Raw genomic sequence first — 17,296 nt, 5'->3', positions numbered from 1 at the left:
GGCTCTCCAAATCCTCACTGTAACGGGGGCTCCCCAGCGTCTGTGGATCTGGATGATGGTAACATATGCAAGTGGTGATGTATCTTTCTTAATCACTACTCTCTCTCTCATGTAGTAATGATTTGATGCATTACCCTGTATTTTCCTATTTGTTGCTTTAGGTGCATTATTCTGCCTTTTCTTACTGCATGTTTTCTGTATTACTCTGTTACATTATTTAGTTATCACCAGTAAAATACACCTACTCTTTTCACTCTGGTGTCTGAGTTTAATTGGTATCCTTAATCAGCAAAACAGAAGGCAATCCTGCTGCTCCCTGGTGACACCCGGGCACCAGCCACCCCTCCTAGGCCCAGCGAGCCACCCGTCACTGCTGTGTGCTTATTTTCCTACAGATAGTTATTTTTCCTGGGTATTTTTTGTGTTTGTTTCCCATTAAATATATCAAGTTCCCTGGGTCTCTGTGTTCTCAGAGTTCACAAGATGCACGTTAAGCCCAACTGTTGCCTGTATCAGCAAAGGCCTTGAAAATGGTTTCTTCATGGAGGAGCTCTATGACACCAGTGCTGTTTCAAAGGAGGTGGGTCACCATGTAATATAGTGAGTCTCTGGCTGAAGGAGGCCCTTTAAGAATAAATTATTGCAGCAAAAGTGAGTATGTTAGGGAAATATTGACACAGGGTACAAAACTGGGAGGAGTGGTCAATACACCAAACGGCCATGTTGCCACGGACTAGAGAGGCTGGAGAATGGTCTGACAGGAGCATCAAGAAGTTTAAAAAGGGACAGGGGAAGGTGCAGCATCCTTCACTTGGGTAAGAACAACCCCACGCACCAGTACATGCTGGGGGGGTGACTGCCTGAAAGCAGCTTTGCAGAAAAGGACTTGGGCATCATGATAGACACCAAGGTGAATGTGAGCCAGAAAAGTGCCATTGTTGCAAAGGCGGCTACTGGTATCCTGGGCTACATTAGGAGAAATGTCACCAGCAAGACAATGATGACACCTCCCCTCTACTCAGGACTGGTGAGGCCACACCTGGAGTACCATGTCCACCTCTGGGCTCCCCAGTATGAGAGAGACACAGACATAATGGAGAGAGTCCAGCAAAGGGCCACAAAGGACTAAGGGGCTGGAGCATCTCTCGTATGAGGAAAGGCTGAGAGACTTGGGACTCTTTAGCAGAGAAGAGAAGGCTCAGGGGGATCCCATCAGTGCGTATAAATAGATAAAGGGATGGAATGAAGAAAACGGATCCAGACTCTTCTCAGTGGTGCCCAGTGACAGGACCAGTGACGATGGGCACAAACTGAAAGACAGGAGGTTCCCTCCGAACATCAGGAAACACTTTTTTTCCAGCGAGGGTGACTGAGCGCTGCGCGGGTTACCCAGAGAGGTGGTGGAGTCTCCCTCCCTGGAGACATTCAAAAGCCGCCGGGACTCGGCCCGGGGCAGCCGGCTGCAGGTGGCCCTGCCTGAGCCGGGGCTTGGCCCCGCTGCCCTCCGGAGGCTCCTCCCGTCCGGAGCGGGGAGCCCGGGAGCGCCTCTCCTCGATTCGTTTCTGCTTAGCCCTTCCCACCCGCCCGCCGCCGCCGCGCCCGGGGAGCAGGTGCTGTCTCCCACGGGGGAGCCACGCCGGTGCCCCGGGCAGGCCCGGCGACGCTCCCGCCGCACGGGGTACTCCCTCCCCGGGGAGCGGGGTGCGCCGCGCAGGCCGGCCCACGGCGACGCTCCGCAGCCGGCGCTGAAGCCCGGCGTGGGGCGGCCGGGGAGCCCCGCCCGCCGCAGGCAAGGCCGCGGCCCTGACTGGGCGCGGAGAGGCGGGAGGGGCGCGGCCGGGGCGGGGGGGGAAGGACATGCTGTCTCCCCGGCGGAAAGGGCACTGTGGCCGTTCCCCGCCGGCCCCCGAGAAAAGCCAGCGGTCGCCAGCGGCCCGGGAGCCCGCCATGGAGGAGGGTAGCGGCTTCCGCCTCTCGGCCGAGTGCCTGGACGAGCCGCCCAACAGCCGCGTCTTCGTGGTGCTGGGCAAGGACACCGGGGAGGCGGTGATCCGCGAGCGCTTCGCCCCCTTCGGGGACATCCAGAACATCTGGCTGCTGCGGGACAAGCGCACCAACGAGTCCCGCGGCATCGCCTTCATCAAGTTCGCCCGCAGCTCGCAGGCCTGCCGGGCCATGGAGGAGATGCACGGCCGCAGCCTGGTCCCCGACACCAAGCCCATCAAGGTACCGCCGCCGGGCCGCGCCGGCCCCTTCCTGCCGGCGAGCCGGGCCGGGCGGGGGGCGAGCGAGCGGGGCCCGGCGGGGGGTTCCCCCGCTCTCTTCCAGCATGGCGGCCGCGGAGGGCGGCAGGCCGCGGCCGCTGCGCCCCGAGCTTGCCGCTTGAACGTGGCGCTGGCCTACGCGGGGCGAGGGGAAGCCCCTCGGCGGGGCGGGGGGCGGCGGAGGCCCGCCCGGAGCTGCCCTGGCGGACTGGCAGCGAGCCGCCGCCGGCCGCGCGGGGCCCGCTCCCGCTCCCCGGGGCCTTCCCGCCGCGCTGGCGCTCTCGGCCTTCCGGGGCGGCTGCGGCGGCGGGGCTGGCGGGCTCTTCGCGGGGAGATGCAGCGGGTCCCATCCTTGCCTGAAGTTCCCACCCGTGGCATAAGCTGCAACAGGCCCGGGGAAAATGCAGGACCTGGAAACTAGGTTGGTTGGTTTGTTTGTTTTGGGTCTTGTTGTGGTTTGGGTTTGATGGGGTTTTTTTTTGGTAACCTTGAGGGAGTCTGTGAAATATTCTAAAACAGTGCAAGTGTTGTAAGCAGGATCGATGTGAATAAATAGACCTGACTTTGAAAGTATATTTCATATGGGTTTCGTAGCTTGGGTACAGTTTTTCCAAAATAATGATGCTTTATCTATGGAACGGGCTGGCAGCTCTCAGCCTCTTGAATTGTTTTTGTATTCCCTGAGTACTAAGAAGATATGAATGACCTTAAACAGTGAAAGAAGGTTCCACGTGTTTCCTTTGAAAATGCAATTGAGTCAGTAAGATATTTTCTGAAGAACTTGACATTGGAAGCTGAAAGATCAGAGTTGTATTCCTTACTCTCCTGCATGACCATTAGAAAAATAATTTTAAGAGCTCTGTGAAATCAGTTGCTGCTTTTGCATAAAAGGCTTACTTTGAAGATTGTTTGTATTTTTTAAATTTCCTTGGTTTGGGTTTTTTTGCTTGTTTGTGGATTGTTTGTGTTGGTTTTTTTTTTTTTTCCCTGGTTGTCTTCTGGGGTGCACTTCTCAGATGAAGTTTGTTTCAGGAATTAGAAAGGTCTTTAACAGTTATAGATGTGAGAAGTTATGAACGTTCACAGAGCACTAGACCTGCAGGCTTCAGCCCAGCTGAGCAGTGAACTGCAGTAGCAAGGTTTTAATAAGCTGCTAGGCTTTTATATTTGTTTGCTTGCTTATTTTTTTGTTACTACTGCTATACTAGGCCCGTTGAGGTAATGCGGTTTTTTTCCTGTCTCATGTGTGACCTGTGGCATTGGCAGTGCTGCTGAATCAGGCTTCGATATTCCTGACCATTCTTCATTATCCCCAGTGAGAACTTCTGCTGGCTTCTGTCCTGTTTGGGAAACCATTTGGGGTGTATTATATTTGGAGGTCTTATCTCTGATCTTAGATGCATCTGTGACGTTCTTTTTTTCCATGTTAGGAAAGCTAGCTTATGTGAAAGACAAATACAAAAGCTTGTTAAAACAAACTATTTTTCTTGCTTGTTGATATGTGGTTAAGACCTGTTCTATCCAGTAATTACTGTCTATGTAATTATTTCATTAGGTATTTATTGCACAGTCAAGAGCTTCTGGAAGCCACCGAGATGTTGAAGATGAAGAGCTTACACGAATCTTTGTTATGATACCAAAGTCCTATACAGAGGAAGATCTGCGTGAGAAGTTTAAGGTACTGATTTGCTATTTGTTAATTATTATTTTAAATTGCCTTTGTCTTGTCAGAAGGGCTTAATGCATGGAACTTTAATGCATTTTCAACTATTGTAAATTAATACGCTTTTTAATTGTTCTAGATGTATGGAGACATTGAATATTGCAGCATTATTAAAAACAAGACTACTGGAGAAAGTAAAGGTTTGGGCTATGTGAGGTATTTAAAACCATCGCAAGCTGCCCGAGCAATTGAAGAGTGTGATCGAAGTAAGAATCTGACTGCATTCTTTCAAGTGTTTCACGATAAGTGTGTATTGTCGTTAATGTTCCTTTAATTTTTAGTTGTAGGTAAATTATTTATGATAAGATAAAGTTCCACTGCAAATAAAAAAATAGTATTATTAACATTCACTGAGAACAGTCACCTGACTTCATTCTTGCAGGACCAAATTGCAAGTAAGATCAGTGAAAAGAGTTTGGAAATGGATACAGAGTTTTCTTTTGTGCGTTGTTATTGGCCTGTAATGTAGGCTTCATACACAGGAAAACCTCTTTTTAATCTATCCCTGGGAATATTCATTTTTAATCAAAAATATATTTGATAATCCATAGGGCTGCTGTTGTGATTACACTTATTTAAGAACAAATTAATCCTAATTGAAGTTTGGTGGTTTGTTTTGTTTTCATTTAATGTCATGATTAACCTGTTACAGAATGAAAGACTTTGTATGCTTTATGACCAACCATTTGTCACTTACGCTGTAGTACCAAAGAGGTATTAAAGAACTTGAGTGAGTCTGGTGGAAGGGCCACCAAGGTCGTCAGGGGCTGAAGCACATGACTTATGAGGAGAGACGGAGGGAACTGGGCTTGCTCATCCAGGAGAAGAAAGGCTTCAGGGGAAACCTAACAGCAGCCTTCTAATCCAACCCCCTGTTCAATGTTCACTTAATTGCAAATACAAAACAACTTGGTGTGTGGGTGTGATTGTTTTTTTGTTGTTCTTGTGTGGTGTTTTTTTCTTTTTTTTCTCCAGTAATGTATGTGGCGGTTCTACATCATATCTGTCATAAATAGTTCTATAAAAATTGTATTTGTGACAATTCTTGCATAGGAATATGAGTCTGAGATTACTTAGCAGTTACATTTTATTTCCTTTTTGCTGTGAGGTTAAAATGGGATTTGTTGGATAGCTTGAGAGTAATATCTATTTCTTTCATAAAAGCAAAGTCTAGATCAATGCAAAACATACATAAACTGCTGTTATAGTGTGGAAGTTCAGGTGATTGCCTGTGGAGCATCTCTGAATCCTGCCAAGTATCACAGAATGGTTGAAGTCGGAAGGGACCTCTGGAGGTCATGTTGCCCAACCCCTCTGCTCAAGCATGGTCACCTGGGCACCATGGTTGCCCAGGACCATGTCCAGATGGCTTTTGAATATGTCCAAGGATGGAGACACCATGACCCCTCTGAACAGCCTGTGCCAGTGCTCAGTTACAGCAAATAGGCTCTGTTGTGCTTAACTTGTGACTAGGAGTAGTTCTCTGTGTAAGTTGATAACTTTCACCCAATTATTATGGCAGACTGCAAGAGTTACAGATTAGTTATTTTCCCAAAGCCAGCACTTACTGGATTTTCTGAATTTCTAAATACAGTACTTGGAGAATGCAGATCTGATCAGATAATTTAGATGTGTTGAGTTGTTGCTACATGTGTGGCTGTTTCTTTCAGGCTACAGGGCCATTTTGGCTGAACCTAAAAATAAGTCATCTGAGTCTTTTGAACATGATTATTATAGCAATAACATGAAGCAAGAACCAAGAGGAAATACACTTCCATTTTGTAAGTCACAGCTTTTTATACTAAAAATGATTTGTAGTCTTGAGCATGGTCACAAAGTAAGAATGCAGTTTGGAAGAAGGGAAGCTAACGGAGGCTTAGGTCAACAACTAAGTAGTAGATTGAATGTTGGAGTTAGAAGTGAGCGAGGCATTTTGTTTCTATGTTTTTGTCTTGCTTTTACTCTAGTTGGCCGATTATTTTGTGACCTGCACTGATGAAATAAACACGTTACCCTTAGTATATAATTGACTTAGATTACTTCTAAAAGTTGAATGAAAAATAGGTATGAAATGAAGTCATGCTAGCGTGATGACTCAAATTATTTTTATGTTGATTCTTGAGGTGGGCAGCCAGAGTTTTGTAGTTTTGAAAAAAATGAGAGCAGAATTCAAGAGTCAGTCTCCAAACGTCTGTCAGTGGTATCACGGCTTCCCTTTATCCAAGAGCAGCTGTTTGCCCTCTTTGATATAGTTCCAGGACTGGAATATTGTGATGTTCAAAGAGATCCTCATACCAATAGTGGTAAGTAAAAGTGCAGAAACATTTTTTTTTTTTTCCTTTGTCTGAAGGGAATGCCTTTTATTTGTACTACAATTCATTTGTATTGCAAAATATGGTATGTTGAAAAGAATTAATGTTTTATGTATCAATGGTTGATGCTCTCACTGATGCATAAACCCAAAAATTCAGTTTTGTTTAAACCCCTGTTTACAGATAGTTAAACACCTTTATTTTCAGATAACAGAATCTCAAGAAGGACAGAATCAAAACCATGAGAAGTGGGATTTGGTCAAATTAAGTTAATAGTTTTGGGCAGAATAAATGGAGAAAAAGTTTCAAAAATTATTAGATATATAGGTTAAATGTTCCCCAAACAGATCTTTTGAATTTTCATCTTGAAATAAGTGTGTGTGTGTAGAAGCTGACATGAGTGAACTGCATTAAATCATTCCAAAACAAATCATGTTTTGTGTTGGAAGGATTGTTTTGATTTCAGTCTTGTTTTGCTGTTGCTGAGAAAAATGTGGAAGAGGTCTCTTCTCCAAGAAGCTTGAAATGGAAATGAGTCAGAGAGTGAAAATATAACTTAACAATACTTGAGATTCAGGGTTGATGGGATAATTGCATTCTTAAATGAAACTATGTATGTTTGTTGTTTCTAATTCAGGGTTAGGGAAGAAGACATGTTTTTACTTGTGTTGCTTTATTAGCAGCTTTTCAACTTAGCATAAATATAGCTGATCTGTCACTAGCTAATTCCGCCGAAGTTTTCTTCACAAATACTGCTTGATGTTGCTATTAAGTAATGTAATGTGTGGTAAAAAGACTTTAAGAATTTTGTATCATCCATGACTAATGTGCAGTTTAATCATATTGCTTTATATGAGTGTAGCTTGTTCTTAGGACTTACCCATATCGTACTGAAACTGTGCACTGTATTTGTAGGATATGCTGTGATTCAGTACAGTACTGCTGCATCAGCTATATATGCCAAGTATAAATTACATGGTTTTGAGTATCCTCCTGGAAATCGATTAACTGTCATTTTCCTAGAAGATGGGAGTGATAGCTCAGAGTAAGTAGCCATACATAGAGATAGAAAGTTGTAAGTTGTGTTCTGGAGAGCAAATTTTTAAATAAATAAATAAGTACATTTTTAACATAAGTAACAGCAATGTCACTGTGATCTTCCTTCATACTTGTATTTTCTGATAGTATTTTCTGAAATGTAGGTGTTTCGGTTGTTTTTTTTTTTAAAATAGTTTAGAATAAGCCTTTTGAAACTTATTAGTCTCTGATAAAGAAAAGCTTAAAATACATATTCTTAAAATACATTGGAAAATCTTTGGCAAGAACCTTTGTAAATGCCTCTGTTAATATGTAGCAGTGTTTTTGATGAGGTTTATGATTTAAAACCAGATTTATCTCCTTGATCTCTTGATTGTGTTTGCAGTTCTGCAGATAGTAGCCTTGTGAAGCACATATATAGAGTAAAACCGTTGGATGCTGAGGATGCAATATCCCCACTGTATGGCGATCGTCAAGTTTTACTTTGACTATCTCTAATCTGTTCCTGTGATTTGAATGCCTGTTACGAGTTGGAGCAGCTTAGGTGCGCTCCTGCAGTGAATATTTTGGCTTGGTTTCATCCTAAATGAATCTAGTTCATTTCCCCTAGAGTATTAAAAAAAGCAGAGTTTTGTATGTCTGTATGTAGAAATGTATGAGTGTTTTCAGTGAGTTGCAGCTAGTGTGCATACTGTCAGATCATGTCTAGAGTGTTATGAAAGCCTGACTTGATTTTTGTTATCTACATGAGTTTACAGATTTCCAGAGATATTTTTAGATGTGCATTAAGACTCTTCTCTTGCTGTATTTAAGATTAATGTAACTTAGCTCTTTCTTCTAAAAGAGTTTATTCTCACTTCTGCTTTCAGCCTCATCAGAAAAATGGCAACACAGCTGGTAACAGCACATGTGTCATCAGTGTTGCGGAATAACAGTGCAGTTCAACAGTATAGGACACCTTCTGTAAGTTAATATAATGGATGCTGTTAATATTCTTCTGAATTGTTGTAAGAAACTTCAGATATGTCAATAAAGAACACTGCTCCCTTTCTCTGTAACTGTTCTAGATGCTACGTTTTTAAGATGTACCTCTGGTTGGTTTGTACTTTTTTATTCCCTATAAAGTTGTTGATCTTACTTGGATTTATTGTCCAATTTAATGAAATAACCAAAGTAAAGAAATAAGATGAGAACTTGAGTCCTGTGATGGAACAAAAATTGCAAATAAGGTGTAATGACTTCCCCCTTCATCAGTTAATTTATACTTGCCTTTTTTCCCCCTGTTTCAGCAGGCATTTGGAGGAACTTCTGGCTCACAGTTACTTCAACCCCAAACAGATGCCATACTTCCACCACACAAAAAAAAGGTTCCACCTGACACTTCTGTGAAGGAAAGGCTTTTCATACTTTTTCATCCCCACCCTTTACCTGTAAATGTATTGGAGGATGTGTTCTGGTAAGACATACGAATAAGTGTTCTCTAACCGAAAAAATAACCATGAAATATTTAAAATAAATGTTGAAAATGAAGATTGTCATCATGAAAACTCTTCCCAGAAAAGACAGGGCACAATGATCAATAAGTAACAAGTGATCAATAGGTGACAGTTGCTTTTTGAAACAATTATGTAATGGAATTCACCTTGAAGCATAGATGCAATGTCATCAGTACAGCAGCTTTATTATTGATTAATGTAATCTGAAGTAAAATGTCTAGTCTCTTAACATTTTTTTAACCAAAAAATGTAGTACTTCTGGTTCTTATGGCCTAATTTATTTGGCATTTTGTTGTACATCTGTAAGGAATTTAAGTCTTTTGATAAACTTCCACAGTAACTTAGGGGAGCAAGTATAGGGAGTGTTTTTTCTGATATATCCTGAGACATTTTTATCGTTTGCATCTTACTGATACTATTTCAACCATCCTTTCACACTACCTCCCTATGAGGAGCAAAGACTTGGGAGACAGTTTTTGCCATCTTTAAAATAAATCTGTAGTTCAGCTGTTCTCGGGTATTTTATATTATTTATTTTTAGTATTCTCTTGAAGAAAAAGACATTTCGCTTTTCTAATAGCTGGCATTTGCAATACATCTTTGGAAAGCCAAAACATTTTCAAAGCACCATGAGAAGAAAAGAAACAGTATACACTTGTGTGGAATTGAAAATGATACCTATTTGATATACTGAAAGAAAAAAGGCTATGCACCCTAGTCTTGACACTTGTATAACTTCAGTATAAAGCCAGAAGACTTTATTTTTTTAAAATCCTTTTTAAGGAACTGTCTAAGAATCTCCTGAGGACTTGGAAATCTGGGTCTTTTCCTAAAACTTTAGTGATTGCTTTCTGAGTCACTTCAGTGAGACTTTTTCAAAGATGAATCACAACCAAGCAAGTTCATTTAAGTGAGATGAAAGTTTAGCCTCTAAATTATCTGCTGGTTCATGTGTGTTCTTTTTGGTTTGCTTGGGGTTTTTTGTTCTTTTGGTTTTCTGGGTTTTTTTGGAGTGCTGTTTAGTGTTCGGGGACTATGGTATTGATTAGCTTTACATGTTCTTTTAAATAAGAGATCAATCACTGGTGCTTGTGGTTCTACTGTAATATTCCATAGAAAACATTGCCTATGAACTGTTGGTTTTATTTCTGAAATTGGCTGGAATTCTAGAGAAGAGAATATGAAAAGTGGAAGTTTGGAAGAGGCAGCACAAGAAAATATAGCATACATATGAGAATATAGTTTTTGCAGCTACCAAATCATACATACTTCAGTTTGGATAACAGGTATCTATCTTGCAGCAAAACCTGTAAATCATCTTTGTTTTCTTCTTTTCTTTTTCCCCCCAGTCGTTTTGGACACTTGATAAAAGTTTACCTTGTGGCTGGAAAAAACGTGGGCTATGCAAAATTTGCAGACAGAGCAAGTGCCAGTGATGCCATAACTGCGTTACATGGCAAGATTGTGAATGGTGTCAGGCTTAAAGTAAGGTTGGCAGACTCGCCTACGGAAGAATCTAACAAACGTCAGAGAACTTACTGATCGGGTGAGTACCCAGTTACTTAAACTGAGCTGTTACTTAAACTGAAGTTCAACTACTTGAAATAGTGATAGGCAAACTATTTTGAAGTTAGACATCAACGTATAATGATAAATTTTAAATCTAGTTTTAGCTAACAACTTGAAATTTGTGATACGTGTGTGTTTACATATATGTATATATGGGTGTGTATGTTTATATATGCACACATACACTTTATTTTCATAAAAATCTATTTTTATAATTTTTGAACAAATATGAACCAGTCTGGATGTTCATAGAAATATTCACTTTATGTACATAAGAATATCAGTTAACATTGAAAAGAGTATGTGAAAATAAACAATGGAACTGAGATCAGCTTGTGCGTGTCTTTCTTTCATTAAAAACACATGCCCTCACAATGGTGTTGGATAAAGATGCAGAGTTCAGCCCTTGAAGGGCAGAGGAGGGAAGGGATAAATAAAAAAAGGACATGGGAAGGACAGGGAAGGTTGTCAGGTGACACTGACTGTTTGGGATATTTGGGTCATCTGGATTCTCAGAAATCAGGTGTAGCTGGAATGTGTGACAGTGAAGAGAATATTGCAGAGCCTGCTGTGGTGTATGTTTAAGATAATTAGTTAGTGAATTTATTAGTTGATGCTTATGGCCTGTGAAAGCTGGCTGAGCTCCTAGAGAGGTTTTACAGACTTCAGGGACCAAAATTCACTTGTTCTTTTAACATATTGGTTTGATTCAAATGATAGAATTTAAATTTTTTTTTAACATTAGAATTATTACCAAAAAAGGATTAGAGTTGGCAGAGGAAAGGCTAAACCCTGTTTTCTACAAAATAACTGCCAAATATTATTGTAGCTTCCAAATAAGTTCAGTAGCTGTATTATCTTTATAGGGGACATGCAGTTTTGCTTTAACTCGTTAAGAAAACAACACATGAAATCCTGACTCTCTTCACATAAATATTTTACTTCTAAGCTTCTCTCTCTGTATCTTTCTTTGTGTAGGTACTCTTTGTGACCCAGGAGTTGCAAAGACCGGAAAGGTTTTGCCCACAGTGTTCTCTCCCTCCTTTTTTTCCTAAGGACTTTCATGTTGTTCTGATAAGCAGCAGTTACTAAGGTGGCCTTAGTCTTTGTACACAACTTGCTTTTTAAAAAAATGGATTTCTAGCTTTCTTTTTCTGCGTTGAATTGTAGCTAAAACTCATTTGAAACTTTTTTTTTACAAGCAGCTCTGACGAATGCATTTTTAAGTAACTTGTACCCATGCTCTTATCTTTGTACAAAGGTTTTGTTTGTTTTTATTGTGGCCTCCAATAATAAAAGGCCAGCCTCTTGGTCACTACAGGAGAAACTGTGATGTAAAGTATAATGTAATACCAGCTTTGCCTTGACTAAAGTGTAGATACTGTATGCATCCAAAATTAGAAAGATGATTTATCCTTACTTTTTCTTTGTTTTTTAAGAAAGATAACAGTCAGAAGGCAGGGAGGTTCTCTTCTTCTGATTGTCAATCTAGAACTGATTTTATTCACACACAACATGCACATGTGTGTACACATACACAAGCACACATTTTTCCAGTGTGATTTTTGAGAAGATTCTTTAAGGTCTCCTGCTGAAAAAAGGTGAAGTTGGTCACCAAATGGTATTTTCAAAAGGCTAAAACTTACTTTATATTTCTAATTAAGTTCAAAAATTCTAATATATACCTATTATTGACTATTTAGAAACCTCAACTCCCTTACAAGGTAAGGGTAAGACATACACATTTGCTGTTGTGCCATTTTACCTAATTAGAAAACTGGAGAAATAAGGTTATATTTGAAGAAAACCCTTTTACACATGCAAGTTTACAGCAAAGCTCTTTGTCTTTTCCTAGGTTTTTGCACTCCTGTAAATGAACAAACTAAAACTAGTACTCTTTATTCTTTGAAAAAAGATGGGCACCCTAAATCTGTCTTGGACAGATTACTTGTAGTTCTGGTGCAAGTGACTGCTGAATATTTTCCCTTTGGTTAGCCTTTTGTCTGCTGTGCCTGTGTGATAACACAGGTAGAAGAGCTTTCTGAATTTTCTGTGTTACATCTTGTTACATCCTGTACATCAGGTTCCTGATTCAGAGTCTCTTAGCAGGCTGTCTTAGCTTAGGATAAACAGGCAAAGCCAGTTTCTCAAATTCAAACAAAATGGTACATAAAAAGAAGATTCCATCTGTGCTCCTTTCTAAAAGGGCTTGCTCATTTAAATCGGGCTCACCACTGTGTGACCAACTGACAAATTTTGCAGTAGTTTAGAGGCTTATATTCTGCTTTCAAGTAAAGTTTTAAATGGTGCATGTGAAAGGGGATGGAATTATCTGACTCTGCAATAGTACTTTTTTTTCTAAGATGTGAGAATATTAACTTTTGTTCTTTTTGAATTTTAGCTGGAGGAAATAATCTCCTTAGCTAAAACTTCTATGAGTTTTCACTTAAAGAAATCATTGCCTCTTAAAATAAAATCCTTTCTAAAGACCTGCTGTATTGCTTGCCTTTTATCTCTAGCAAGGGGACTGGATTCCTGCAATAGTACTCTCTATACAAGGTTCTCTGATTTAAAATCTGTGATAAGATATATTAATTCAATAGAATCTATATGAAAATATATTTAATTCAATTGACCAATTTAAATAAAATATTATTTCAATGCAGTTTTTATCTGACTTTTGGAAGTTTTTTTCCCCCAATAATATTTTTGTTATGTAAATAATCTTTTTTTAGTCTAATTTACAAAACTGTTTCTTAAACGTTTTCTGGTAATGGTATGCTACTGATAATGCTCTTGCAATGTAAACTTCTGATCATAAGAACAATCTACTCTCTTACAACAACCTTTGTTTATCAGGAGGATTTGAATACATGTATATTAATATTCTAAAGTAATCCATCTGAATTTTGCAGGCTCTGGCTCTCCTACAAGTCAATGAAAATTCAATTGTTTATATGAGTAGTTAAAAGTAGAGAAATTACAGAAATACAGACCAATAAAGTTCTCTCTTAACTACTTTAAGTTCTAATGTAAGGGGTTTTTTTGGGGTGAGGCTTTCTGTTTTATGCCAAGTGAGTATTAATGGCTGAAATAATCACTTCAAACTATCTTGCTTTGCATCAGTGTAGGCTTGAGAAGACAACTGCAGTGCCTACTTCTAGGCAGTTGCTAAAACCGGAAGCTATCTTAATGTTCTTGGTGTTGACCAGCTTCTGCTTTCTGCTCGGGTTTTTGCATTGCTTGGAGTATTTCATGAGAACCTCACTGCAGTTGTCTGATGCCTGCTGTATAAATTATATCACTCAAAAATAGAAGAGGAAGAGAATTTGGTAACTTTCAGAAGAATGTATTGTGGAAATCTGATCTCTTAATTTCAACCTCGTTCTATTTAAATACCACTCCCCACCCTCCCACAAATGAGGGGAGACCTCATTGCCCTCTACAACTACCTGAATGGGGGTTGCAGAGAACTGGGGATGAGTCTCTTTAATGAAGTAACAAGTGATAGGACAAGAGGGAATGGCCTCAAGTTGCTCCAGGGAAGGTTTAGACTGGATATTAGGAAGCATTTCTTTACAGAACGGGTTGTTAGACGTTGGAATGGGCTGCCCAGGGAGGTGGTGGAGTCCCCACCCCTGGAGGTGTTTAAGAGTAGGGTCGACATAGTGCTGAGGGATATGGTGTAGTTGGGAACTGTCAGTGTTAGGTTAATGGTTGGACTAGATGATCTTCAAGGTCCTTTCCAACATAGATGATTCTGTGAAAAAAAACCCCACGCCCCACAAACAAACAGTATTTTTCACAAAGCTTTCAAGTAGCCCTTAGAAAGCAGATCTTCTAACTAGTACCGTATTAGAAATCCAAAATATGGATATCTAGGGCTGGATTCTGTGGCTCTTAATAATCATTGCTGATTGGCTTTAACCCACAGCAAATGGATTCATTGCATTTTTCCCCTTCTGAAAAATGTGTTGTGTTGTTATTTAAGAACTATTTAGTTACTAAGTTGAGAAACATTTATTCTGTGACGAAATACTCGGTTATTGTTGTCTTTTATTATCTGTGTCCTGTAAATCCTGCATCACTGATTTTATTTCCTTTCATTTTTTTTTAGTGAAAACTTTATTAAAATTTTGGCATTTAACATGTATATTTATAAAGATTTACTTCTGTGCAAAAATGTTTTAAAAAAGTAACTGTATCATAATTGAAATATAGTCCAGAATTAAAAAAAAACATTAACTATATTTTGTATCAACAGTATAGTGCAGAAAAATTGCTGCCTTTCACACACTGCTCAGAAAAAGAGGTACTTCTTTAAAAGCTAGAGAAGCATATATAAAATATATTAAAAGCCTTATTTATGTGGTGTTGTAAAGATTGTTTTATAATGTATATATTTTAAAATAAAAATAGATATGTTGCTTTTTGATACTATTTTTGTACTTGTGTTTTTTCTGCAGAAACTAAATAATGACATGACCCTCAGCTAGCTGACTGACTGACTGAAAACGTGACTAGACATGGTTCCTGTCGACAGTGACAGCTTTTTTTTTTTGATTGTTACTTAGTTGATCTTCTCTCTATATATGGTACTTTCTGGTTTTGAAAATGCAGACATGCAGTTTTGAAAATTATCTAGGCATTACAAATTGTAAATTGGTGGTTGTTCTTGTAGTAGTCTATAATCTTGTATTACAGAAATATCTCTCTTGTGTTTAACTGAATTCCTCCTCTAAGGTGGAAATTACAATGATGGGGGAAATAAAGGAAGTCAGCATTTTGTGGCTTGACTGGTTAATTGATAATGATTCAGATCATAACTGTTAAAATAGAAGACATCTTTTATGATCCAAATTGCATTGAAAACTGAACTACAGCAGTAAATTCAAACAAAATGAAATAACTGTTTTGAAAACTGCAAGTAAACCTGACAGTATTAAACTAGATTTAAGAAAACAGCTGTAATCAAGAAAATGATTCAAGTATATTCTTAAGTATTTTGTTGATTTGGGCCAAAAGTATTCATTATTCTTTGTATGCTGCTTAGTGGAAAGGACATTTGACTGTGGGTCAGACTGCCAGAGCTGCTTACATTTATCCTTTCATATCTGGAGGTCTTTGATTATAACTGTGGGGAAAGTATGGAGTCTAGGGGTGTGCTTTTGTTTTGAGGGCTTGGTGGGGGTTTTTTTTGTCTTTTGTTTTTCAGTTGTGGGGTTTTCTTAAGAAGCTTTCAGTGCATATGTTGCTTAAGAAAGAATTGGACAATTCAGTGTTTCAGCAGGATGAAGAGGATTTCAGCATTGATGAAGAATATATGAAGATTGTTAGAATAAGTATTTGCACAGATAATTTCAAATGCCAAATACTTTTCTGTGTATTCCCAAATACTATTTATTAAATTGAAAATATCCTGGTTATTAAAATAATTTATACAGATAAAACTGATAAATTTCAGTTGTATGCATCCTAGAGAAGAAGCATGTTCTCGGATGCCAGCGTGTCCCATCTTGGTCCCTTGATCATCGGCGTGGGGAGAGACAGTGGAGCATCCTATAACTTCCTCTGACTCCGAGCACCTTCAGAAAGATTTCCTTCCAAGAAATCCCTAGCTCACAGGAGGGAAGGGCTGAGAATGCAGCTCGCTCTTCTGTAGTTACCAGGCAGGGGATAGTGAACTGGGTTTTAGAGCAGACACACCCAGTGTACGCAATTCTAATGTGATGGGAGAGTTCTTTACATTGATAAGGGAGATTGGGTCACAAGGGAAACAGGGCGAATGACAGCCCATAGTAGATAGATCTGGATAGTGGGGTTTACTTAAGAACCAATAAGATTTGAGCTTTTACCCAACCTTATAATTTCATGCACTCACCTGCTTTTCTCTAGTCCCTGCCAGCAGTGTTAGGTTCACTTAGCCTCTGCTTCCCTTCCCAGCAGGGAGATCACTGCTGTCAGGAGGGTTGGGCCGAAAGTTGCATTTGTGCAGTGCAGCTGCTCAGCCACCAGTCTCGGACCCCACTGGTCAGTGTTTGGGCAGCCTTTGGCATTTGTTTCTATGCAGCCCACTGAGCTCCAGGGTCATGCCTGGCTTCCATGATCTTCACCTTCTGCTCCTCCAGTCCCTTATTCTTTTGAAGAATGCTAACTTCTTACCAGGAAACCTTTCTTGGAGCCTTCTTTCTGGTGTTCCAAGCCCCTGAGTCTCAATAGTGAATGTGCAGAAGCACAGCACCTTATAATTAGTGGTTTTCTCTTGTGTCTTTATTAATTTAATCTATGTTTTTATCTACAACAGATGGCTGCCTTTTGTTGTTTTGTTTGTTTTTTCAAAGAGAAGGAGGAAGTGAGAAGGTATGGGGAAATACCTCCAGTTGTAAGTAACTGAAAGCTGCAGGTGAAACTCTTCAGTTTTTTTCTATTGTTTTCCAACAGCAAAAGGCACATACCCATTAAAACAACCCCCTGGTTGGGGTTGGTGGGGGTGGGGAGGGGAGGGAGGCCGGGAGGGGAGGGAGGCAGGAAGGGGAGGGAGTGGAGAGTCTAATAGAATTTTTTTAACCAGAAGATACGCTTACTCAAAACTTACAACTTTACCATTCAATGCTTTATAGTCAGCTCTCTCAAAATACTGCTAGGATACAAACCTGGATTAGCCATCTAGGGTAATGTGCCTTCACCTACTATCAAATTAATGCAATTAGAATAATATTTACATGCAGCGTACATAATGTTTCTTATGCAGCAAATATTTTAAAGTATTTAGTAAATTGGTGTCTAATACAAGATACAGCCATGTTCAACTATTTTTTTTATTTCCTGCTCTTTATAAAAAGAATTACCAGTAAAAGTATATTTGTATTAGAGTATATGAGAATAAGCACTGTC

The 17,296-nt window shown here is 40.0% G+C and overlaps 1 protein-coding gene across 2 annotated transcripts; it reads left to right on the top strand.

Moving 5' to 3' along the window:
* The first annotated feature begins 1,628 nt into the window (after positions 1 to 1,628).
* Positions 1,629 to 15,190, top strand: RBM45 (RNA binding motif protein 45). 2 transcript variants are annotated; one of them, XM_074873102.1, is made up of 10 exons: positions 1,629 to 2,226; positions 3,820 to 3,942; positions 4,067 to 4,193; positions 5,658 to 5,768; positions 6,111 to 6,290; positions 7,215 to 7,344; positions 8,207 to 8,300; positions 8,630 to 8,793; positions 10,183 to 10,379; positions 14,869 to 15,190. In XM_074873102.1, exons 1-9 carry the CDS (start codon positions 1,858 to 1,860, stop codon positions 10,373 to 10,375), a joined length of 1,491 nt encoding a protein of 496 aa, XP_074729203.1. In that variant the 5' UTR covers positions 1,629 to 1,857; the 3' UTR covers positions 10,376 to 10,379; positions 14,869 to 15,190. The 2 variants fall into 2 exon arrangements, with proteins under 2 accessions (XP_074729203.1, XP_074729202.1); XM_074873101.1 differs by having other exon boundaries at positions 1,630 to 2,226; positions 8,627 to 8,793.
* Positions 15,191 to 17,296: the final 2,106 nt, after the last annotated feature.

The sequence above is a fragment of the Strix uralensis genome, chromosome 6 (genome assembly GCF_047716275.1).
Source record: "Strix uralensis isolate ZFMK-TIS-50842 chromosome 6, bStrUra1, whole genome shotgun sequence".
In the NCBI taxonomy this organism is placed as follows: Eukaryota; Metazoa; Chordata; class Aves; order Strigiformes; family Strigidae; genus Strix; species Strix uralensis.
This window is presented reverse-complemented; position numbering and strand designations above follow the sequence as displayed.